We start from the raw sequence: 26,535 nt of genomic DNA on the forward strand, positions 1-26,535 counted from the left end.
AAAAGTATTAAACAAATCAAAATATATTTACATTTGAGATTCTTTAAAGTAGCCACCCTTTGCCTTGATGGATTTCAATTAACAGTTGTGCCTTGTTAAAAGGTCCTTTGTGGAATTTCTTTCCTTCTTAATGTGTTTGAGCCAATCAGTTGTGTTGTGACAAGGTAGAGGTGGTATACAGAAAATAGCCCTATTTGCTGAGAGACCAAGTCCATATTATGGCAAGAACAGCTCAAATAAGGAAAGAGAAATGGCAGTCCATCATCACTGACATGAAGGTCAGTCAATACGGAATTTCAAGAACCTTGAACGTTTCTTCAAGTGCAGTCGCAAAAACCCTCAAGCATTATGATGAAACTGGCTCTCATGAGGACCGCCACAGAAAAGGAAGAAGCAGAGTTACCTCTGCTGCAGAGGATAAGTTCATTAGAGTTACCAGCCTCAGAAATTGTAGCCTAAATAAATGCATCACCGAGTTAAAAAAATCTCAACATCAACTGTTCAGAGGAGACTGCGTGAATCAGGCCTTCATGGTCAAATTGCTGTGAAGATACCATTACTAAAGGACACCAATAATAAGAAGAGACTTGCTTGGGCCAAGAAACACGAGCAATGGATATTGGACTGGTGAAAATATGTCATTTGGTCTGATGAGTATTACAGACTCGGTCAGGTAGAGGTTGAAAATGTCAGTGAAGACACTTGCCAGTTGGTCCTCGCATGCTTTAAGTACACGTCCTGGTAATCCGTCTGGCCCCGTGGCTTTGTGAACGTTGTCTTGTTTAAAGGTCTTGCTCACATCGGCTACCGAGAGCGTTATCACACAGTCGTCCGGAACAGCTGGTGCTCTCATGCATGCTTTAGTGTTGCTTGCCTCGAAGCGAGCATAAAAGGCATTTAGCTCGTCTGGTAGGCTCGCGTCACTGGGCAGCTCGCGGCTGGGTTTCCCTTTGTAGTCTGTAATAGTTTTCAAGCCCTTCCACATCCGACGAGCGCTAGAGCCAGTGTAGTAGGATTCAATCTTAATCCTGCATTGATGCTTTGCCTGTTTGACAGTTCGTCTGAGGGCGTAGTGGGATTTCTTATAAGCGTCCGGATTAGTGTCCCGCTCCTTGAAAGCGGCAGCTCTAACCTTTAGCTCGATGCGGATGTTGCCTGTAATCCATGGCTTCTGGTTGAGGTATGTATATACGGTCACTGTGGGGACGTCATCGTCAATGCATTTATTGATGAAGCCGATGACTGAGGTGGTATACTCCTCAATGCCATTGGATGAATCCCAGAACATATTCCAGTCTGTGCTAGAAGAACAGTCCCGTAGTTTAGCATCCGCATCATCTGACCACTTCCATATTGAGCAAGTCACTGGTACTTCCTGCTTAAGTTTTTGCTTGTAAGCAGGAATCAGGAGGATAGAATTATGGTCAGATTTGCCAAATGGAGGGCGAGGGAGAGCTTTCTATTCATCTTTGTTTGTGTAGTAAAGGTGGTCTAGACTTCTTTTCCTCTGGTTGCACATGTGACATGCTGGTAAAAATGTGGTAAAACCGATTTAAGTTTGCATGTATTAAAGTCTCCAGCCACTAGGAGCACCACTTCTGGATGAGCATTTTCTTGTTTTCTTATGGCCTTATGCAGCTCGTTGAGTGTGGTCTTAGTGCCAGCATCAGTTTGTGGAGATAAATAGATGGCTATGAATAATATAGATGCAAACTATCTTGGTAGAGTGTGTGGTCTGCAGCTTATCATAAGGTACTTTACCTAAGGCGAGCAGTACCTCAAGACTTCTTTAATATTAGACGTCGCTCACCAGCTGTTATTGACAAATAGCCCCTTGTCTTACCAGACATAGCTTCTCTGTCCTGCTGCATGGAAAATCCCGCCAGCTCTATATTATCCGTGTTGTCGTTCAGCCACGACTCTGTAAAACATAAGAAATTACAGTTTTTAATGTCCCGTTGGTAGGATTGTCTTGATCGTAGATCATCCATTTTGTTATCCAATGATTGCACGTTAGCCAATAGAACGGATGGTAGTGGAGAAAAAATCTTTGTCCAGTTCGAGGTGAGTAATCGCTGTTCTGATGTCCAGAAGTTATTTTTGGTCATAAGAGATGGTAGCAGCAACATTATGTACAAAATAAGTTACAAACAATGTGAAAAAACAAAACAAAATAGCACAGTTGGTTAGGAGCCCGTAAAACAGCAGCCATCCCCTCCGACACCATTATTTTGAACCAGCATGTCTACCACAGCATTCTGCAGCGATACGCCATCCAATCTGGTTTGCGCTTAGGGGGACTATCATTTGTTTTTCAGCAGGACAATGACCCAACACACCTCCAGGCTGTGTAAGGGCTATTTGAAAAACAAAGCCTGGGTTCCATGTAGAGCCCTTTTCACAGAGGATTCTACATGGAACCAAAAAGAGTTCTTCCTGGCACCAAAAAGGGTTCTCCCGTAGAGACAGCCGCAGAACCCTTTTGGAACCCTTTTTCTCTAAGAGTGTAGTCTTTTTTGCTCATCTTTATCAAGGGTGCCAAAAATCTGGGTCATGACTGTATATGCAGATACTACATGCAATGTACATGGTAGCTTCGTACCCCCCAAAAAACTCTCCCCATAGAGATCCAGACAGTGTGATCGTGGCTGATTTTAGCTAGCTAGCTAACCACCGGAGGACAACGACACAACGAGATGCAACAATAAAAAAAGATATACGTCAATGACGTTTGGCTTCTGATGTGATGTGATTGGTCCAAATCCAAATCCAAACTGGCTTCCCTTAACACCTTTTTTTGGTGCGCCAGGGCCATTCACAGCTGAGCTCACTCAGTTTATTTTATGTATTTTTTATCAAGGGCGGCCAAAGGGCTCACTGGCTTCACTTACATTCAATACTACGGGCGGCAACAATGTCACACTCTTTTTGACCAGACAGCATCAGATAGATAATCTATATATACTGAGACAGAGGGTCGCTGTTTCATTCGCTCAGATGCTTTCTCCAGTGAGATACATTCAGCTTCTTGTGAATTAAAGGAAAACTATGAAACACAGAGAGATTAAAGATACTTTATTTTCTATGTTTTGTATTTTTTTTCTTTGTCAATTTTTTGTCTTGGTCTTCCCTTGGTATCCATGAATACACGCCACTGGTGCGAATGTTGTTAGCAGGCGTCATTAGCATATTCATAAATTACAATGTTCTCAATTGACCTGCCCGGTAGGAGGCACATAAAACGGTTCCATAAGTAAATGAATAAACCCACTCTCTAGAGCATGCGCTACGTGTGTCAGCCCTCTGCTTCAGGTACCTAAGGAGCAGTTTTCACAGGCGCAGTTTCTTGCAGCGGATAACTCCTCTCATCTCCTTTCACCACCTTCTACTATTCTTTAAAAGCATGTCCAGACTTTTTGAAGAAGGAGCACATTTTATTTTGTCCTTCGACGTGTTAAAATGATGAGCAAGCTCAATCTCAGGCAGCTGTGAACAGGAATCGAAGGTGTGTTCAAATTCTACTGAGCTACACAAATGTCTCAAATGACATTATACAATGGTAGTCTAAAACAAAGTTGGTTGCTTTTGCTGAGCATACAATTAAGAATCGTTCATTCTAAGTAAGTGCAAGAAGTAGAGATAAAGGATACATTGAGTTCTTCTGCCACACGTATATTTTTGTATGTCCACGTGCTTTAGTTCTGAACATTTAAATTTCATGAAATTGACTGAATGTTGTTTTATCCCATGTGCTGCTTTTATGCTCAGTTCAGATTTTCTGTCACTTTGGAGTTGAAGTTTAATTTCTTGAGCAGGCAGGCAGCCTATGTGGGGTACAGTATGTTGGGTTTGGATGTATTCTTTATGAATTGATTTGATGCGCTTAAATCAGGATCCTGCTGCTAATTGCAGTCTGTAAAATAGGCTGAACTGTTGTTTAGGAGAGTGCTTGGGTAGCAGTCATGTGAAAATGCCTTTCCAGTTTTATGCACAGTCTGTTCAGTTTCATCAGTGGGCATAGATAATCTTTGGTGCCAATAGCATAATTAACATATTGGAACACAGGTAAGCTCCAGAGCTCATTTTCACACCCTCTAGCTCTGTATCCCTGCCTTCTGCTCCTATAGAGTAAGATGAGACACCCACTGCAGAGAAACTAACAGGCCTAATGAAACATATTCATGTCTCAGCTCTGAAATATATGAAGTGATAGAGACATCTATTACTGTAGCAACAGCACATCATTTTTCTGCAATACAAAATTATTTCATTTTTACATTAGACTTGATTTTGCCAAGCATTTAGAATGTGTTTATCACACAGTGCTAAGTTCTGCTGAAGACTTGGTTATTGCAGGAATAATTTTTTATTTGAATTAGCTAACATCATTCAAATAATTGTCTTTGCACAGAACAGATGACTGAAAAATGGGAATCATAATATGTGGTAAATAATTGCACAAACATGAAAACTGTGGATACACAAGATATACTACAGTATTCATGTTATACACATTGGTGAAACTACCACCATACTATCACTGTAAGAGGCAAAGTGTGCATTTGTGATGTACTGTAAATTCATAATTCCCAGTTACAACTAGTGGAATCTGATCAGCCCTTTAGTCAAGACTTAATCGTGCAAAACATATATCTCTTGTGAGACTTTATTGAGCTGTGTCAGTCACCATATGAGAGCTTTTACATCATCTTATGTAGAATCAGGATGCTGTAATATAAAATGATGTGTTGTTGCTGTGGTACTCTTTAGGTGTTGTATTTCTCTCTGTATGGAATGTCTCTCAGAGCAATGATGTGCAGACATCTCCAGTGATCCTGTTCCTCTCTACTCCCACTTACAAGCCCCTACTGTGAAATGGAGATGTACTGCCTGGACTCTCTTTCCAACATCTCAGAACAGCACGGCAGGTTCTGTAACATCACGTTGCTAAACGTCACAGGAAATGACTCTGGGACCAAATCCATCGAGGACCTCCTACTGGAATTTCTAGGGCCGAAGCGTTCTCCCGTCTTCCTCCCTATCACCCTGGTTTACCTGCTCATCTTCTTTCTTGGCGTGTCTGGCAACCTTCTCACATGCGCAGTGATATCCAAACACAAGAAGATGCGTACCACCACCAACCTGTTCCTGTTCAGCCTGGCTGTGTCGGACCTCCTGGTGCTCCTCTTTGGGATGCCCCTGGAGATCTACGACATGTGGCAGAACTACCCCTTCCCATTCGGCGAGGGAGTCTGCTACTTCAAGATCTTCCTCCTTGAGACCGTCTGCTTCGCTTCCATCCTAAATGTGACAGTGCTGAGTGCGGAGAGGTACATCGCCGTGGTCCATCCACTAAAAATACGCTATGTCTCCACCAACAAGCATGCCAAGCATGTCATCAGTGCCGTATGGGTGGTGTCCCTGGTCTGTGCCATCCCCAACACCTCCCTGCATGGCATCTACTACTTGAATCTCCCGGAGAAGGTGGCAGAGTCAGCCATATGCAGTTTGATAGGGGCCCCGTGGATCTATAACCTGGTGATCCTGATCACCACTGCGTGCTTCTACATTGTGCCCATGACGGTGATAAGCGGTCTGTACCTGGTGATGGGCATCCAGCTGGGCAGGGAGCGACACCTTTCCCAGGGAACGATGAGGAAGAACTGTAGCACCAACACCAACTGGAGAATCCACGTAGAGCGAGGGCGTAGGAGACAAGCCACCAAGATGCTTGGTAAGTTCTGCATTCCATTTCCATGCCCATTTCCGTTGTCACAGTCACAAGCCTGTCTTCCATGGTCAACACAATTTTGACATTTAAACTGTAATTTTTCTGTTAGTAATATCCATAAAGGTTTTGAATGACTGTACATTTTTGATTGTACATTTTATATTATGCAGTCTGTTTTAGTGATAATAATATTGTAATTTAGAAAATGCTCTCATGTTGATAATAAAGAGCATCTGAGTCATTATATTCCTACATTTTCCAGGTCGATGTACAGGTAACTACCAAAATAATGGAAACACTTGAGTAAATGAGGTATACAAAGTATATTGAAAGCAGGTGCTTCCACACGTGTGGGTCCTGAGTTAATTAAGCAATTAACATCCCATCATGCTTAGGGTCAAGTATAAATATGCTGGGCAGGTCATTATGTTAGCCATTATTTTGGATACCATGACTATGCCCCCCATAGGATGACAATGACCCCATCCACAGGGCACAAGTGGTCACTGAATGATTTGATGAACATGACAACGATGTTAACCATATGCCATGGCCATATCAGTCACCAAATCTTACACCAATTAAACACTTATGGAAGAGTCTGGAGCGGCACCTGAGACAGCATTTTCCACGTCCAACAACAAAACACCAAATGATAGAATTTCTTGTTGAAGAATGGTGTCGCATCCCTCCAATAGAGTTCCAGACACAGATCTTCTGGCTCGCGGTGGCCCAACACCCAATTAAGACACTTTATGTTGGTGTTTCCTTTATTTTGGCAGTTACCTGTATGTCTTGGCAGTGTTTGTTTATTTGAGACTAGGCCAGATTATGTAATCTGCGACAATGCCATGGCATGGTCGAAAAACAAAACATTCTGAAAGCCCAGGCATGATTCTATGTACCCATTTGACACTTCTTACACAGGACATTGCTATTCTGGGGAGTGTCTCTGCACTGAATGTTGATCTCTTAGCTATGGCAGAGCTTTGTTTTGAGTAGCAGTGTTCATCCAATACTTTCATTTTCTCTGCAGTAGTTATCTAAAGATTTATATTGATTTATATTCCTTGGAGAATTGAGGAGGCAATTCCTTTTTTCCTCGTTCTGCTTTCAGGAAAATTGGCTGTCAAGAGGCCCTTAACTCCCTCTACATGATCTCATGGTGAATGTGGGCCAGTTTCTGTCAGTAGTTATATAAGTAGAATGTTTCAGTTTCATGAGGACCAGGTCTTGCAGGGAACAGGATATCCTGTTGTTCCCCTCCTTCCTCCCTCTCTCCGCATCACTTAATTCATCCTCCCTCTCGGTCTCCCTCTCCCCTTTACTGTCCTACTCCTCTTGTTGCTGTCTGTTATGTAGCTGTGGTCGTGCTGGTGTTTTCCATCTGCTGGGCGCCTTTCCATATCGACCGGCTCTTGTGGAGCTGCATCATGCAGTGGTCTGTCTGGACAGACCTCAACCAAACTGTGTACCAGTGTGTGCACCTCCTTTCCGGCATCCTCTTCTACCTCAGCTCTGCAGTCAACCCCGTTATCTACAACATGCTCTCCACACGCTTTCGGGAATGCTTCTGGGATCTTATCTGCAGACATACGAAAGACACCACCTCTAGAAAAGACTGCCCACCCTTCGCCAAAATCCTGCTGGTTCCCTCTGGCCCAGTTCCTAATTCCCAAGCCAGTCCCAGGGACCACAACTCCCTCACTTCCCTGTTATCTCCAATTGGGACTGGGAGCACAGAGATCACAACACTGACATGTGAACATTCCTGTGTGGTAGACTCTGACTTCACTGCTACTGCTTTTTAATCATATTTAATATTTAATGTGGTAGTAGATATGATGCCCTCTGTCAGGGTGTGGATTTGACTAATGAGAAGATGATGCATTGTGCACAGCTGGATGATCATTATTTCATAAGGTGATCTGTGGACTCAATTGTGATCTGTTATTAAAGCAACATAAATCCTCATAGCAGACAAATGTATCCGAAAACAACTAATTTAGGGGTATGTAAATGAGAGACTTGGTTGCACTTGATAATTCACTCTCTAATGATTGATTATCCCATATGATTGGTCTTCTCATATTGACCTGTGTGATATATGGACTATGTGAACTGCAGTTACAGTATTTATCGTCCTTGTGTTTCATAACCACCTATTCCAACCCGTAATTTATTGAGTGTATGTCAAAACTTCCCCATTTCTTCTTGTCAAAGACATTGAATGTACGTATGTAGCACTGCTGTCCTTTGACCTAGACATTTTATGTAAATATACTGTAAATCAATTCATAATTATTGCCTTTCTGTGAAAACAGCAAAACATTAATGAATTGCTTGATGAGTATTTCATGAATTGTTTAAAATGTCTGCAACAGAATGTGTATTACAATGAGAATGTATCGTATGAGTCTCTTGGAGACCCTAACAACAACAACAGCAACAACAACAGGAGGTCTGTTCGATCATCAATGTGTAAGTGGCAGTAGTATAATGGGTACCATGATGAGGCTTCTACCAAAGTTGATCCTGATTTCACAGCAAGTTGATCCTAATTTCCCTGCTGCCCCACATCTAGGCCAAGACTGTGTTCTTGTAGTGTCAATAATGCAGAGAATCCATCATAAGAGACAATTACAGAACTTAGAACGTTTGATTAAAGATTCCTAGAAGCCTCCTGGTAGCCTCTATGGATGAATTGTTATTCTGTACAAAACAAATTAGCTTTGCCTGCCACATAACATTCACTGGAGGGTAATGAATGCCATTTTCTTTCTTGTGTATACGACAACATATTGAATAGCTCCATCCCTGGTGTATGCTAACATTGTGTTCTCCAACTGGATATTGAACTCTACTCTGAGAAAAAAAGGTGCTATCTAGATCAAAAAACGGTTCTTTGGCTGTCCTCATAGGAGAACCCTTTGAAGAACCCCTTTTGGTTCCAGGCAGAACCCTTTTGGTTCCAGGTAGAACCCTTTTGGGTTCCATGTAGAACCCTTTACAGTGTTCTACACGGAACCCAAAAGAGTTCTATCCGGAACCAAAAAGGGTTCTGCTATGGGGACAGCCGCAGAACCCTTTTGTAACCCTTTTTATCTAAGAGTGCAGGAACCAACTCTTATTCCAAACGCAATCCTTGCAACCACACTGCACCTGAGGCCTGGAGAATTACCTTTCATTTTCATTTCGGGTTTCAATTTCAATAGTGTTTGGCTAGACCCATTTGAAAATGATCTGTTTTCCCTCCTACGTAGTATTACATTAGAAAATCTAGCTGCCAAACCAGAGGGCCACAATAGGTTATTCATTTGGAGTCAGTTTATGAGCTACTGATATTTGTCATGAATCTATTCATATGGAGGATTTAAATGAGTCAGAATTGGGATGATGAAGTACACAGTCATTCCTGGATCTATACCACTATATCCCAAAGCCCCCTTTTAAGCCCATACTTTTTGATCTGTTCTCACATACAGTATACTCTACAGTATGGCTACAGACACTGTAAAAGGTATCTATGTCAAAACCCAACATGATCTCTATGAGTTTATTTTTGTTTGGTATGAACACATCTTATGGATTTTTCGTAGGTCAAAAATGATCAGGAGATAATTTGATAACAAACTAAAATAAATCCATCTTTTGCTGCAGTAGAAACGTGCATTTGACATCTTTGAGATTCATAGGGCAAAAAAACATGAACATCCACATGCAAATGACAGTGTTACAATTGAAGTGTGTTGATTGATGCCAGCATACCATATTTACATTCTGTTGTTTTGTTACAAATGCAATGTAAGGATAGAACAAGCTGAGTACGGTAACAATGTGCATAGTGCAGGAAAGACAGGAAATACTGTGCCACAAAACAGTGTAGGGTGGCAGGGTAGCCTAGTGGTTAGAGCGTCGGACTAGTAACCGAAATGTTGCAAGATCGAATCCCCGAGCTGACAAGGTAAAAATCTGTCGTTCTGCCCCTGAATAAGGCAGTTTACCCACTGTTCCTAGGCCGTCATTGAAAATAAGAATTTGTTCTTAACTGACTTGCCTAGTTAAATAAAGGTAAAAAAAAACAGTAAAACGTGTACAGATGAAGGATCTTAAATTGGTCACTCTTTTGTTGATAAGAAACTTATGTATTCCATGTTTAAAAAGCAGAAGTTTGTAACTTACACTTTAAAATGTCAGACTTGATTTTCCCTAATGAAAAATCTATCAACCTCTCCCCAAAACATCCATTAATTAGAATCCACATAATAATTACATTAAATTAATTTCCTGCTGTAGCAAACTGTCTCAAATTAAAATACTACATCTGTACAGTATAATGCACTATACAGTACTAGTCAAAAGTTTGGACAACCTACTCACTCAAGGATTTTTCTTAATTTTTTACTATTTTCTACATTGTAGAATAATAGTGAAGACATCAAAACTATGAAAAAACACATATGGAATCATGTAGTAACCCAAAAAGTTGGACCGTAGAGTAAAGGAAAAGCAGCCAGCAAGTGCTCAGCATATGTGGGAACTCCTTCAAGAATGTTGGGAAAGCATTCCAGGTGACTCTCATGAAGCTGGTTGAGAGAATGCCAAGAGTGTGCAAAGCTGTCATTAAGGCAAAAGGTGGCTACTAATCTAAAATCAAAAATATATTTTGATTTGTTTAACACTGTTTTGGTTACTACATTATTCCATATGTGTTATATCATAGTTTTGATGTCTTCACTATTATTCTACAATGTAGAAAATTGTAAAAATTAAGAAAAACCCTTGAGTGAGTACGTGTCTCCAAACTTTTGACTGGTACTGTATAACTTTGAGGAAGGCCCTTTCCTGTTTCAGCATGCCAATGCCACCGTGCACAAAGCAAGGTACGTACAGAAATGTTTTTTTGAGATCAGTGTGGAAGAACTTGACTGGCCTGCACAGAGCCCTGACCTCAACCCTATCGAACGCCTTTGGGATGAATTGGAATGCCCAATGCGAGCCAGGCCTAATTGCCAAACATCAGTGCTCAACCTCACTAATGCTCTTGTGGCTGAATGAAAGCAAGTCCCTGCAGCAATGTTCCAACATCTATTGGAAAGCCTTCTCGAAGAGTGGAGGCTGTTATAGTAGCAAAGAGGGGATCAACTCCATATTATATACCATGATTTTGGAATGAGATCTTTGACAAGCAGGTGTCCACATACTTTTGGTCATGTAGTGTATGTTTAAGATCAGGTTATCAACTGTATGAAAAGGATGAATATTTACAATGCCATTATTTGACACAGAAATCCAAAACGTTGACGTCAATGGGTAAATAGAATAGAAAATTCTGTCTGTGTACCTTCTTTTGCAATTCATCATGATACAGTCTACTCACTGTCTGACAGCAATGTTTTCTTTCATTTCAGAGTATCCCTATTAAATATAGGCTACAGACCCAAAAAGGACCTTCATTCAGCATGTACAAGTGCCTGTCCGTTGTATGAGTTCAGTTAGTTTGAGAAAGTCGGCCTACGGGCTATCCGGATCACATTGTATGTATTCAGTCCTGGTGCATCGAAGCCAGGGGACAGACCACGCTTGTCAAACACATAAAAGTTAAAGAGCTGCCCATCTTGGGCCTCAAGGGAGACTGAGGCGGTGCTGACCCGCAAAACACAGGGGTACTCCTTCTCAAACACCACCCTGAACACCCTGTCTACCAGGTAGTTCAGCTTGATTGTCCGATATCTCTCTGGGATCAGGTCCTCAATCTGGGGACCAAACTGCTGCATGATCAGAACACCGTCTGCCCCAGCTTTGATCTCATAGAAGGTGATGTTTCCATAAGTGAAGAAGCCTATGTAAGGGTCTGGATTAGGGGGAGGGATGAGGATCTTTTTGGCCTCCCGGAACACCCTCTCCATGGCGGGTATGATGAGACTGTAAGCCTTGGCCACCACCTCCTGGTTCTGAGGTCTGGTGCCAGCCATCAGCACCACCAGGCCCAGCTTGAGCCTGGGCACCAGTGAGAAGGTGGCTGAGTAGCCATCCAGGTCTCCGTCTTTACGCAGCACCTCGTAGCCCAGCTGCTCATTCACCTCCCAAGGCGTGCCGGTGCGGTTGGCAAAGTAGTCCTTATCACAGCGGTACAGCGGGGTCAGCATGATCTTCAGGGTGTCGGGCTCCAGGAGCTTGCGGTGGTAGGCCCCCAGCAGCATCATGGCCAGCTTGGCAAGGTCAGCGGCAGTGGAGAACATCTGGCCTGAGGGGCGGTACCAGCCCAGGTCATACAGAGGGGCTGGCTGGCCACTGGAGTAGACGCCCACAGCCATCTGGCTTTGGATCCCTGGGGTGATGTCGAAGCCTGTGTCCTCCATCCCCAGCCGGTCCAGGATGTTATCATTGATCCAGCGCTGGTAGTCCAGGCCCAACACCTTCTCAGCCATGACGTGGGCCAGTAAGGAGAAGGCTAGGTTACTGTAATGGCATCTGCAAAACACAGAGCAGCAGAATGGGAAGTCACTGTGTTGCTGCATTGACTGAAGGGTCAATGCAGCCCACAGGGGTGACGTAATTAAACACCTGAGCCATCTATTTACATCCAAATGAGTGAAGCAAATACAGTTGAAGTCGGAAGTTTACATACACTTAGGTTGGAGTCATTAAAACTCGTTTTTCAACCACTCCACAAATTTCTATTTAACAAATTATAGTTTTGGCAAGTCGGTTAGGACATCTACTTTGTGCATGACACAAGTCATTTTTCCAACAATTATTTACAGACAGATTATTTCACTTATAATTCACTGTATCACAATTCCAGTGGGTCAGAAGTTTACATACACTAAGTTGACTGTGCCTTTAAACAGCTTGGAAAATTCCAGAAAATTATGTTATGGCTTTAGAAGCATCTGACATCGTTTGAGTCAATTGGAGGTGTACCTGTGGATGTATTTCAAGGCCTACCTTCAAACTCAATACCTCTTTGCTTGGCATCATGGGAAAATCTAAAGAAATCAGCCAAGACCTCAGAAAACAAATTGTAGACCTCCACAAGTCTGATTCATCCTTGGGAGCAATTTCCAAATGCCTGAAGGTACCACGTTCATCTGTACAAACAATAGTACGCAAGTATAAACACCATGGGACCACGCAGCCGTCATACCCTCAGGAAGGAGACACGTTCTGTCTCCTAGAGATGAACGTACTTTGGTGCAAAAGTGCAAATCAAGAACAACCCAGAACAACAGCAAAGGACCTTGTGAAGATGCTGGAGGAAACAGGTACAAAAGTATCTATATCCACAGTAAAACGAGTCCTATATCGACATAACCAGAAAGGCCGCTCAGCAAGGAAGAAGCCACTGCTCCAAAACCGCCATAAAAAAAGGCAGTTTGCAACTGCACATGGGGACAAAGATCATACTTTTTGGAGAAATGTCCTTTGGTCTGATGAAACAAAAATAGAACTGTTTGGCCATAATGACCATCGTTATGTTTGGAGGAAAAAGGGGGAGGCTTGCAAGCCGAAGAACACCATCCCAAACGTGAAGCACGGGGGTGGCAGCATCATGTTGTGGGGGTGCTTTGCTACAGGAGTTACTGGTGCACTTCATAAAATAGATGGCATCATGAGGAGGGAAAATTATGTGGATATATTGAAGCAAAATCTCAAGACATCAGTCAGGAAGTTAAAGCTTGGTCGCAAATGGATCTTCCAAATGGACAATGACCCCATGCATACTTCCAAAGTTGTGGCAAAATGGCTTAAGGACAACAAAGTCAAGGTCCTATAGAAAATTTGTGGTTAGAACTGAAAATGCGTGTGCAAGCAAGGAGGCCTACAAACCTGACTCAGTTACACCAGCTCTGTCAGGAGGAATGGGCCAAAATTCACCTAACTTATTGTGGGAAGCTTGTGGAAGGCTACCCGAAACGTTTGACACAAGTTAAAACAATTTAAAGGCAATGCTACCAAATACTAATTGAGTTTATGAAAACTTCTGACCCACTGGAAATGTGATGAAATAAATAAAAGCTGAAATAAATCATTCTCTCTACTATTATTCTGACATTTCACATTCTGACAGGTCATTTTTTACTAGGATTAAATGTTAGGATTTGTGAAAAACTGAGTTTAAATGTATTTTGCTAAGGTGTATGTAAACTTCCGACTTCAACTGTAGGTTCCGTTATATTACAAAAGGCAAATATTGAGTGAGTTTTAAATGGCACTAGGACACACACAACATTTGAATGATTATAATGCTGGGAATGACTAAGGCTTTACTTGGTGCCAGGGTCTGCAACAAGGACATCATCTTGCAGCAGATTCACTGCAGCCTGTGTTTTCCCCTTCCACAGCAGGTTAGTGGCTCTTAGTCTTCTGGGTAGACCTGCAGTTGACAAAACACAACATCTTTAGTGTTTACGTCTAAAGAAAATAAAATGCATTAATTTAGCTACTATGATAAATGAAGCTCAAGCCAATTGCAATTCATTTGAACCGAAACAGGGTCCTCAAATGTTATTCTAACATGTCATCTGTTTGGAGTGTCTCTGACCATTTAATTAAATGTACAGCTCAGAAATCAGTGTCAATGTCTGGTCTAAAACATTGAATACTCTCCTCTATGAATTATTGAGTTCGACTTTCATGCCTCAATGATCAAAGTGTGAACCTCATATTGACATAATCTAATCAAACCTGTTTGAAAGCAAGGTATTGTAGGTTTTTTTTCAATTCAGTGTTGCCCATCAATGAGTGTGACTTATTGTCCCTTGGCCCTTCACATGATCTATTTCTGATGATAAGCAGATGCAGTGATAATCTAAACCGTTTCTGTTACATCAGAGGTGTTTACCACCTCAGAAGGCAATTCAGCAACCTGCTTAGAGGTGACTGACCAGTGTTTGCGGTATGGTGGCATTTGAATTTAATCAATAAATAGGATCATGAACATCACATTAAAATGTCTATTTTGCTCATAATAGCATGATAATGTTCAACATTGTAGCTGAGTACATTAGGCACATAACTTGTTCCACCTGATAGTCTTTTAACGGGTCGGCATGACATGAGTTCCAATCCCAGGTGGGAGGGGCGGAGTATGAGGTTTGTATCTTACCTGAGAGCTGGCTGGCCATCCTGCGCAGAGTGACAGAGGAGGAACGGATCTGAACCTCTCCACTATCCAGGAAGATCAGACCGTCTGTCACGTACTTGAGCTCAGAGTCCCTTGACTTGCCCAGAGGGTTTTTAATGGTGAAGTTATCCACATATTTCTCCAGAGGGTCATCCAGAGAGGTTATCTTCCCATCATCCCACAGCCTGTATAGCATCAGCGTTGGGAAGATCTTGGAAAGGCTGGCAATCCTGTAGGGCATCAAGCAGGAATTGACTACTACTGTATCACCCTGATTTCTGCCCCAAACTTTTAAAAAAATCATTTCAACAAACAGTAAGACAAGCACACACAAATGAATAGAGTACCTTTCTTCCTTTCGGAGGATGTACTTACCCTAACATCCTTTCATTTTCACATGCACTCTCCAAACCTTTCTACACTCAGGCTTTTGACCTCACAACGTTTTCTCTGCCTCATAGCCCAGACATTTCTGCCTCACACCCCAGACATTAAGGGGTTTGGAGTTTGAAATGACAACATCATGCTATATATCTATTTAAGGCCAGTGCTGACAACACTCAAGACAGATGAAAACATAATGACTGAATAGCCCATACATAGTTAAGGACATAGGTCAGTATTCAATCAAAGGCGCATTTCTGGCAATAGCAATGCACTTGACTTTTACAAGTAATTTACGCTTGAACCGATATACACACAGTTTACTGTGAATATGATCTCCACAAACATCAGTAAATTGCCTTTGTATTGTGGATTGTGCAATGGGCTTGTCAATAACACTTTCCTGATTGAATCCCGGTGGCACATTTTCAAGCCAATTTCAGGCTCAAACTCATTGCTGAAATGGCAACATACCACAAATCAGAAAAATTAAAGCAGTGTTCACATAACACTTCAAGTCCACTATAAGCGTTGCGTTGCTTTGCCAGTAGCATTGCTCAATGCCAGAGTGCATTGTTTTGAGAGCGGAGGAGAAAAGGGGATGAGTATCTTTATTCTATCTTTCCCTACTGTACTGTACCATATTCATCAATTGTGTGTGAGTACAATAGCTTTGGTCCAGTTTTTCGCAAGTACTCTTAAAATGTTGCTAGTGGGTGTACTAAATGATCCTCTAATTACATGTTGCTTTTGTTTACATTGTGAATATAGTCCATGTAGCTAGCTAGAGTTTCTACTAGCTAGTAGCTTCTTGACTTCATAAATCTTAGTAAAATAGCCAGTGGTGTCTAGTGGAGGCCATATGCAACCAAAATGAATTTTATTTCTCTATATTTCAATTCACAAGATAGAAGGAATGCACTCCTCAGCCGTAAAAAAAATATAACCTCTGCGATACTTGTGCTTTAACGCTGCCTTTGGACGTGACGCAACGAGAGCTCAACATACGCAGTATACAGTAACAGCTTTCAATGATTTCAAATGAACGGCTGATGTGTGACTGCAACGCTGGATGCCCGATTGCTGTAATGTAGCAGGGCCGTAAGTGGGGCCTTCACTCTTATTAGTATTCCATAGAAACACCTCCAACCCTCCATAGATTTAAAGATAGTGTATACCCCCTAAATCACAGGAGTCCATCAGGAAGCAGACTTCTCAGCTTTGATTTGTGAATAGAGGATGCAAGCAATAAGAAATAGGAATTATTATGTCGAACGTTTGTCATATTTTTGTATTTGTATTTATTATGGATCAGTATCAGCTGCCAAGGCAACAGCTACTCTTCCTGGGGTCCAGCAAAAATGAAGGCAGTAATATACATTATAATAAACATTTTAACATCAAAATACATTTTACAAAAGATTTCACAATACATTAAGTGTGTGCCCTCCAGCCACTACAACACATCCTCCAGTTGTACTTGTGTGTAGTGTGTATGTTATGTATATTTGTGTGTTTGTACCTGTGTGTGTGACCACAGTCCTCACTGTTCCATAAGGTGTCTTTTTATCTGATTTTACTGCTTGCGTGAGTTACTTGACGTGGAATAGAATTCCATGTAGCCATGGCTCTATGTAGTACTGTACGCCTCCCATAGTCTGTTCTGAACTTGGGGACTGTGAAGAGACCTCTGGTGGCATGTCTTGTGGGGTATGCATGGGTGTCCGAGCTGTGTGTTAGTAGTTTAAACAGACAGCTTGGTGCGTTCAACATGTCAATACTTCTTACAAAATCAAGTAGTGATGAAGTCAATCTCTCCTCTACTTTGAACCATGAGAGACTGAAATGCATATTATTAATGTTAGCTCTACGTGTACATTTAAGAGCCAGCCGTGCTGCCATGTTCTGGGACAGTTGTAATTTTCCCAAGCCACTCTTTGTGGCACCTGACCACATGACTGGGCAATAGTCCAGGTGCGACAAAACTAGGGCCTGTAGGACCTGGCTTGTTGAGATTGTTGTTAAGAAGGCAGAGCAACACTGTATTATGGACAGACCTCTCCCCATCTTAGTTACTGTTGTATCAATATGTTTTGACTATGACAGTTTACAATCCAGGGTTACCCGAAGCAGTTTAGTCTCCTCAACTTTCTCAATTTCCACATTATTATTTACAAGATTTAGTTGAGGTTTAGGGTTTAGTGAATGATTTGTCCCAAATACTGTACAATGTTTTTAGTTTTTGAAATATTTAGGACTAACTTATTTCTTGGCACCCATTCTGAAGCTGACTGCAGTTCTTTGTTAAGTGTTGCAGTGATTTTACTCACTGTAGTAGCTGACGTGTATAGTGTTGAGTAATCCGCATACATAGACACACAGGCTTTACTCAGAGCCAGTGGCAGGTTGTCACGATCCCTCCGGAACGTTCATTACACACACCTGGCCCCTATTCCCAGTGATTAGTAATTGTATAAGTGTGTCCTTGGTTTACCATTGTCCTGTCGATTATTGTTACAATGTCCGTTAGTTCGTGTGAGTACCTGTGCTGTGTGTTTTGGCTTTCTTGACATTGTGTATTGTGCAGATGATTACGGGTCTCGTCCCGTGTGTTAATCATTGTGCGCTTGTGTTATTTATTCGAGGTACTCCTCGCTCTTTTGTTTGGGTTTTAACCCTGTGTTTTGTATAGTGTTTGTTCGGTCTTCGTCCCCGTACCTTTACACTGGGACGAATTCAAAGGCAATTTACTTATGTTTGTAATTTGGGGTATAATAAAAATAAATATTACGCATTCCTGCGCCTGCCTCCCGACCCTTCATACCATCGTGACACAGGTCATTATTAAAGATTGAAAAACGTAAGACAGCTGCCCTGGGGAATGCCTGATTCTACCTAGATTATGTTGGAGAGGCTACCATTGAAGAACATCCTCTGTGTTATGTTAGGTAGGTAACAGGTAACTCTCAATCCACAATATAGAAGGGGGTGTAAAGCCATAACATACCTTTTTCCATGATCGATAATGTCAAAAGCTGCAATGAAGTCTAACAAAGCAGCTCCTACAATCTTTTTATTATCAATTTCTCTCAGCCAATCATCAGTGATTTGAGCAAGTGCCGTGCAGGTTGAATGCCCTTCCCTGAAAGTCTGTTAATTTATTTACTGTAAAATAGCATTGTTACTGTAAAATAGCATTGTATCTGGTCAAACACATTTTTTCCCAAAGGTTTACTAAGGTAACATGTTGATTGGTCGGATATTTGAGCCAGTAAGGGTGCTTTACTATTCTTGGGTATCAGAATGACTTTTGCTTCCCTCAAGGCCTGAGGACACACACTTTTTTGTAAGCTTAGATTGAAGAGATGGCAAGTAGGAGTGGCAATATTATCCGCTATCATTCTCAGTGACTGTATCATGATGCTCTGCCGCCTCATGATACAGTCATGACCAAAATTATTGGCAGCCTTGATAAGATTAGCAAAAAAGACTGTATAAATTAAGTAATATAATACTGTTAAATTATGTATATAAATGGGGAAATTATATTATTTTATATAAATACAATTGCTCTGAGAACTAGTTTAATTGCTCAGAGAACTAGTTTTTCTCAAAAAGATAGGGGTCAACATTATTGGTACCCCTGTTTTCAATACTCTGGCACCCTTCCCTTGTGAGAATAATGCCACTGGGCCTTTTTCTAAAATGTTTTATGAGACTGGAGAACACATTGGGAGGGATTTTAGACCATTCCTCCATACAGAAACTTTGAAAATCTTTGACATCCTTCATCTGTGGCCATTGCTAAATGTAACCATTTCTTTGTGGAATTTGATGTGTGCTTGGGGGTATTGCCTTGCTGCCAAGTTTTACAACTGAGCAAGAGGACAAGTACATTTGAGTGTCTAGTTTGAGAAACAGATGCCTCACAAGTCCTCAAATAGCAGCTTCATTAAATAGTACCCTCAAAACACCAGTCTCAAGGTCAACAGTGAAGATGCAACCCTGGGATGCTGGCCTTCTAGGCAGAGTTCCTTAGCCTTTTAAAATGAACAACTTGGATAAGCTAACACAATGTGCCATTGGAACACAGGAGTGATGGTTGCTGTTAATGGGCCTCTGTACGCCTATGTAGATATTTCATAAAATAATCCACTGTTTCCAGCTACAATAGTCATTATCAATGTCTACACTGTATTTCTGATCAATTTGATGTTATTTTAATGGATATTTAAAAAATAAAAAAAAGCTTTTCTTTCAAAAACAAGGGGCTTTCTAAGTGACCCCAAACTTTTGAACGGTATTGTATGAGTGTAACCAGGGTGAGATATTGTACCTATACTTTGATGTTATTTTCCCTCCTCCTCCCAATGTTATTTTCCCTCCTCCCAATGTTACTTCCCCTGAATGTCACTTCCCCTTGGATTGTAGGTGTTTCAACAATAAACGCTATGACAGTATCTCTATCGGCAAGAGAATAGAATGATTGGCACAGTTACATAAAAATCCCTGCACATGCCTGTACAATACCACACAAACGACTGAAAATACTGCATTATTTACCTACCACCAGTAGATATGGTTAGAGTTAGCAAAATACACATAACTGGAAGTTGAGCATCAGCGAATGCAGACTTCTGTTGGTCAGTAATGACAGCTGTACTCTGAAGCGAGAATACCCACAGCTACAGGGCCCATGGTGCTAAAAGGCTCCATAGTGGTGTAGTGGCTAACTGTGTCAGATGCTAATTGACATGTTATATTTATGCCTTTTTTAAGAGCAGTAAGGCAGCTTCGACTGATAGGACATTCACATGCTCTGAGCACGTACTGTAGTACATCATACATATGGACAACAGAACTACACGCATGTCCCTGAATCGAGAAATGTATAAGAAAGGGCTAAGGGTGCTTATCATTAATGACCATCACGCCAACACCACAAGCTTCAACTTTGTAGGAGTCTTAAACGTGATGATTTGGGTCATAAACAGACCTGGCTTTGTCATCCCCTTTAGGGCCCAAAAAGCCATGAGATCTATGCTGCTCGCCTGTATATGGTGTACTCATTGGGAGGAGCTGAGAGTGGGTCACTTCTGTTCCTCTTGCCAAAGTTACCAGTCCACAGAACGGTGTTGTTGAAAATCACAATGGCCGACAAAGAGGGAAGACTAGTAGGATTGATGATTTGGCGCAGCAGTGTGTCCACCTGAGTGAGAACATATCAGTATTTACTGTATATCGAATAATATTCATAGTTCTACAGTAGTTTCAGTAAACAAGAAGTTCAAAAGTTCAAAGTTGGGTATGAAAGATTTGATATGAAAGATTTGAAGGCACTCTGTGGACAAAAATACTGCCTATTGATTTGTTGTGATGGAAGTGATTTCAATGTCAAGGTTTGGCAGATGCTGAACATACTCTGTTTTTACATGGTGCATCTTCTGTTCTGTATAAAAGATATAAGGAGTTCTAATGTGTTTTTATCATTCTGAGGACATTGTTAATGTCCAACGGAAATGTAATCTCATCCATAACAGACTGCTGCTGTACAGCAGACTGCTGTACAGATTCTCAATTTGAGCCAGTTTGCTACAGCAGGAAAACAATCCTGCAGCAACAGGAAATGTGAATTATTATGTGGATTATAATTAATGGACATTTTTGTAGGGATTTAACTTTTTTTTTTAAGGGAAAATCAAGTCTGAAATTTCTAAGTGGTAATGAAAAACCTTTTTAAACATCAAATACACTACAAGTTTAAAATGTCCTGCATTGCAGGAAAGTTCTCCTGCAACTGGGTGATCAAATTAAGATCCTACATTTGTATGGAGATGTGCTGGGACTGATAGGACTGTTTGTCAAATGCCCTTCACTGTCTGAATAATATCAATCCAGGAATTGGTCACATCCACATCTGTTGCCAGAGGCTTCATGCAAAAGGACACTTTCTTTATCAATTATATTTCTCTGCATGTTAGCCCCTCATGTCTAGGCAACTTTTGTCAAGCATCACTAACACATGTTCCCTGTTCTTAGTTGGACATGAGCATAATGTGGATAGTCTGTGAATGGCCCAAGGGAGCTCTTACCTTTTCCAGTGCCTCTTTCAGAGTAGGGATAGGGTGCTCAAGGGGGAGAGGCTCAGGGAAGCGTGGGCACATCCGTTCTGATTTGGTATTGCCTCCCATGCTCTCATCTGGCAGAGAGACAGAAGAAGGGGAAATTAAGTGCCAAGAAGGTGATTAATTCTGAACACACTATGAATTTTGAATGAGCAGTTAAAGGAGACTTTCATTTAACTAACTACACAGGATTTGATCTAGTCTTTATAGTTCATAGAGTTACTATAGTAAACAGGCCCCTAGGCCAAGAGTATGTTCTGATCCAGTACCAGATCATACAGGCATGGTGTGCTACTGAAATAATACATGTGTAAGAAGCAGCCCTTCAGTTAAAGAATGCAACTAAAGCCCAGGAGTAAAGATCACCGCTACATTTGAACCATTGATTGCATTTTATATGTCCCCATAATATTCATTTCTCAAATGGTTGCAACAGAAACTTTTAGCAAAGAAGAAACAAAAGAAGAAAGGACAGATGTGGCATCTTAATGGGACCCCTATTGTTACAGGAGGAAAATGCAGTACAGTAGCATCTCTGACTGATCACACCTTCAGCACTCCAGTAGGTTGGTTCCCTATGAGCACAGTCTGTCTTTAACATTCTAATCTATTCACCACCCACAGAAAACAGCTAATTGGATTTCAGATCACACCTCAGACACTGGACACAGACGTTAGTTCAATGTCTAGTTTTGATTTACATTTGGTTGAGTTGTCAACTATTGTGAATTCAATGTGAAATCAGCTAAACATGTCACCATGTCATTGAATTTAGCTTAAAAGTTAGGTGAAAAAATTACAAAATGCCCTCTCAATGATGACTTTTGCAAATATAATGAGTTTTTCACGTTGATTCAACGTCATCACATTGGTTTTTGGGGTTGAAATTACGTGGAAACAAAGTTGATTCAACCAGTTTTTGCCTCATATGGGTCCCAGGCAAATAAATCCATTCTGAAGCAAGAACTGCCATGTGTGTTGGAACTTTTTCCCCTGAAACAATGGACTTCCTCCTTGATTTCTACAGGTTCTTTGTGTGCAAAATCTCCTATTGTATGAGTCAACGTTAATGCAGGGGAAGCAGGAGCTACTGGTATAATTATAAACTCTGATTAATCTTAACCCATTTACCCCAGATACAATGTAACAAAGCCACAAGAGATTGACAGGCTGAAGTGTTTAGAGTGAATCAACGCTGTTCACTGTATAATATGTTGAATTGCTTCATGTCCTGCCATTGTTTTTACTTTGGTTCTATGTTTTCTTGAACACAGTTGAATGCAGGGAGTGAGCCTTACTTGGCAGTAACTTTGGGATCAGGTACTGCCAGAGGAAGCATCCTGTCATGACCAGAGAGAGCAACAGGAAGAACACCATGCCCAGCTGAGTCCACTTCACCTTCATCTTCTTGGTCTTGGTGAGCTCCTCTATAGCAGCAGCTGGGGAAGGCTAAAACACACATATACGCGCACGCACGGTTAGGGATGGGCCTTTAGAATGCTAAGAGATGCTGAGAAACGAAGGGTTTGATAATATGGCCAATGTACTTTCATAACATTAGTGAGCTAACTTGCTGATTTACATACACAATTTAGATAGCAATCACAACCAAGACTACTTACCACTTGATGCTTTAAAAGGCAGGCAAAATATAATAAAACGATCTTTCTCTCACTGAATCAGCATCTGAACAATGCACTCAGCATCGTGGAGAGACAACTCTCAAATTCCAATAGTGGTTGATGTTCTTCCCTGAAGGTTTTACTGTACAGGGGTATGGCACAGACATGGCTTCCCATTCCTATATCTCCTCACTGACCGTTCCATAATTCTGGCCATCAGCACTCCTCTGACAATAACATTTCCTCTCTGACAACCACGGGCCTCTGACATCATAATCCACAGATTTACTCCACTAAAGCCCGTCTCAGCGGGAGGGGAAATCTTAATCTCTAATCCCCCACAAATCAGTTCACTTCAGTCCCGTTTGCACCACTTTTGGGACCTACCAAGTAGTCCCTTCTGAAAAACATGGTGTCTACTCAACCCTTACAGGAGGAGGGCATGTTGGCCTTATCAGGCACCTTTAGAGGAAACATGAGTTGACAAGGAAAATCACATGGGCACACAAAGTTAGAGCGCTCCAGTGGACTAATATGTTAACAGAGGACACTGACTGAGACAGCCTAGGAAGGAATACAATTCTCTCGCTCTTTCCCGTAGCTAACAGTCACGCAACACACACACTGTACACATGGGCTGCATCCTTTAAAGTACAACTTTGCATAGAATGTGTGTTCCATGGCTATGATTCATTAATTGATCTCTTCATGTGGCTCAGGTCTAAGATCATTGTATCAGGTGTCAGTGGGCCAATTGTGGGCCTGAGCCTGCTGGAGGGAAACAGGGGGAAAATTAATGGAGTTTGTGTTTGCATTAGACTTAGCTCAATAATCAATAAAATAATGAATGTGCTTGTAATCAATTAGGAATTCATGTTTACCTGGTTGTATCTATTTAAATGTATTTTCATTTGTTTAACCTTTCCTTTAAATGTTTAAACGGATTGGATGTTTTAATTAAATATATCATTGTTTTGATTTGATTTGATCAAACAGGGAATGAGCTTTCCTAAGAGAGATTTCAAGCACTTCTCAAGGTTTAGAAAAAGGTAGAACTTATATAATACCCGACATCAAAAACGTGTCTTCCTCAGCGATTACCATCTCTTTCATAGAGGGGACTTAAGTTTCATCACATTTGAAGTGAATCATTCTATATTTCTACATTCAGCTAGATTATGCCTGTTTTATTAGCTGTGGAAGGCTGTGAACTATTGGAGGCCCAGTAATGTATTCTGATATACATAGGACTAATGCTACAGAGAGAAAGAACATGTTAAAGTAAGCTGGAGTTGATCCTGGTTGCATAACCAGCTGATGGCTGTGAAACAAGCAGCTGTCCCATTTGGACAGAGTTGTGGTGAGTTAGAGGCGCAGAATCAGATAAGCTCCATCGCATACACACACATGACCTGCAGTCTCCCATTAAGGAAGTCAAATCAAATTGTATTTGTCACGTGCTTCGTAAACAACAGTGAGACTTACAGGTCCCTTTCCAACAATGCACAGCTAAGATAAAGATGTAAAAAATCTAATAATACAGAGTGAATAATGAATAACAATAATGAGTAAAAATAACATGTCTATATACAGGGAGTACCAGTACCGAGTCGATGTGCAGTGGTATTTGTAAGTCGCTCTGGATAAGAGCGTCTGCTAAATGACTTAAATGTAAATGTAAATGGTATGAGGCAATTGAGGTAGCTATGTACATATACTGTAGGTAGGGGTTAAGTGACTAGGCAACAGAATATATAAAAGACAGTAGCAGTAGAGTACAGTATGTGGTGAGTGTGAAAGTATGTGTGTGCGTGCACGTGTGTGTGCGGCATCAGTGTGCATGTGTTGTGTGTGTGTGTGTGTGGGCGTATGTAGTATGTGTGTTGTGGTGTCAGTGTAAGTATGTGTGAGTGTGTGTAATGTTGTGTATAAGCCGTTACCTGCTGAGGCTGAACTCCATCCATAGACATCTCTCTCAGGACTTTACTGCCTGTCTTCCCCATTACTCATGTGCAAGAAACATGAAAGGATGTCTACAGGATATTTTATGAAGGAGAGATATAAAGTAAAGGCATCACTATATCACTTGTATGATGGATGTACAGTACATTAACGTAGGTGTATGGCAAGACATTTAGAGGATAACTTTTATAAATCATTCAAGACATCCAATAAAAAAACATTGGAAAACAGAGCAGATTAAATATGCCAAAAATAGATAAACACATAAAAAAATATAGTAAGCCAGGCCTTATCAAAGTGAACATTGAAAGGGAAAGGGGGATACCTAGTGAATTGTACAACTGAATGCATTCAACTGAAATGTGTCTTCCGCATTTAACCCAACCCCTCTGAAGACATCTCATCTAGACTTCCTCTTTTTTTCTGAAAGTGTGAAGAGTGCAGATGTGCAGTCTGCCATGAGAATATTATAATTATACTGTAGCTGACAAAGTCACTCCAGACATTGCTCCAAGCTGCCAAGCTTACAGCAAGAACTGAACTTATGTCTCGGCATAGAACAGCTCCCAGGTGCTACCATACTGTTGATAAACACCCCTGTTGTTCGTGATGCAGGTTTCATGATGGTAGGTCAACCCTTCTTTGATTAATTTCCTCTTATGGCCTTGGATTGTCTTCTTAATGAAGCCATTGAAAATATTTATCTGAGGTAAAACTGGTAAATTTCATGTTTGAATGCTAACCAGATGCACTATTATTTTCAAGCTAATATTTTTAAGTGGAACTCGGGGCTTACAAAACCAAGGCGTATAATTCAACAACATTATGACTCTGAGGTACGAGTCATATTACATAATACAGCTTCATGTATTGGGTGCTTGGGTGTTATTGTCATGTGTGTGAGACAAAACTATGTTTTTCCAGCACTGGATATGGACAGTTTGTTCGAGTTTCTAAATTGCAACATTTTGTACTTTAATATTTGTTGAATCCTGTAAATGATAGGCAGCAAAATGACCCTTCATGTTGACCTGTTCATGAAGCATATACAAAAAACAGTACAACAGCAAGGTAACTTCTTGTTTGTCTCACATATCAACACACACATACAGTATCAACAGGCTGGGATGGGATGATTCACATTGGAATAGATTAGGTTACATGCACAAAGAAAGGGCTTTTGGTACATCTTGTGCTTGCCAATAAAACACATAGCCTACCTCACTGAACAGTTGAAACGTTTTTCATATTGACTTGTCTCCAATTCAGCATGAAATCCTGTTGATGGCCGATATTGGTTTAACTACTTATACTGTCCAGGCATTGCTTGAAATGTATTCCTCTCCAGTGCCTTTTAGTCTGTATTTTTAAGGTGTTCAATAATTTATCTTAAAGATGTTCTACTTGAGCCTCTCAGCTCATATCCAAAGGAATAGTTTAGTCTTGGTGAGCCCCTCTATAATAATTTAGTTATACATAATGTTTACGCAATTACCGTGCAAGCAGGATAGGCAGCAGCCAAGTTACAGTATATGATGTCATATTGATGTAACATCGACAACATAAAGGGTTCAACAATTT

The 26,535-nt window shown here is 41.1% G+C and overlaps 1 protein-coding gene and 1 pseudogene across 1 annotated transcript; one reads left to right on the forward strand and one right to left on the reverse strand.

Annotated features, from left to right (window-relative positions):
* Positions 1-4,580: 4,580 nt before the first annotated feature.
* On the forward strand, positions 4,581-9,292 carry LOC139558460 (neuromedin-U receptor 2-like). The gene is made up of 2 exons (XM_071373613.1): positions 4,581-5,734; positions 7,094-9,292. The coding sequence occupies exons 1-2, from the start codon at positions 4,876-4,878 to the stop codon at positions 7,540-7,542; spliced, it is 1,308 nt and encodes a 435-aa protein (XP_071229714.1). The 5' UTR covers positions 4,581-4,875; the 3' UTR covers positions 7,543-9,292.
* A 389-nt stretch (positions 9,293-9,681) lies between these two features.
* Positions 9,682-24,995, reverse strand: LOC139558457 (putative beta-lactamase-like 1; annotated as a pseudogene).
* Positions 24,996-26,535: the final 1,540 nt, after the last annotated feature.

Source organism: Salvelinus alpinus, chromosome 2, assembly GCF_045679555.1.
Source record: "Salvelinus alpinus chromosome 2, SLU_Salpinus.1, whole genome shotgun sequence".
Classification (NCBI taxonomy): Eukaryota; Metazoa; Chordata; class Actinopteri; order Salmoniformes; family Salmonidae; genus Salvelinus; species Salvelinus alpinus.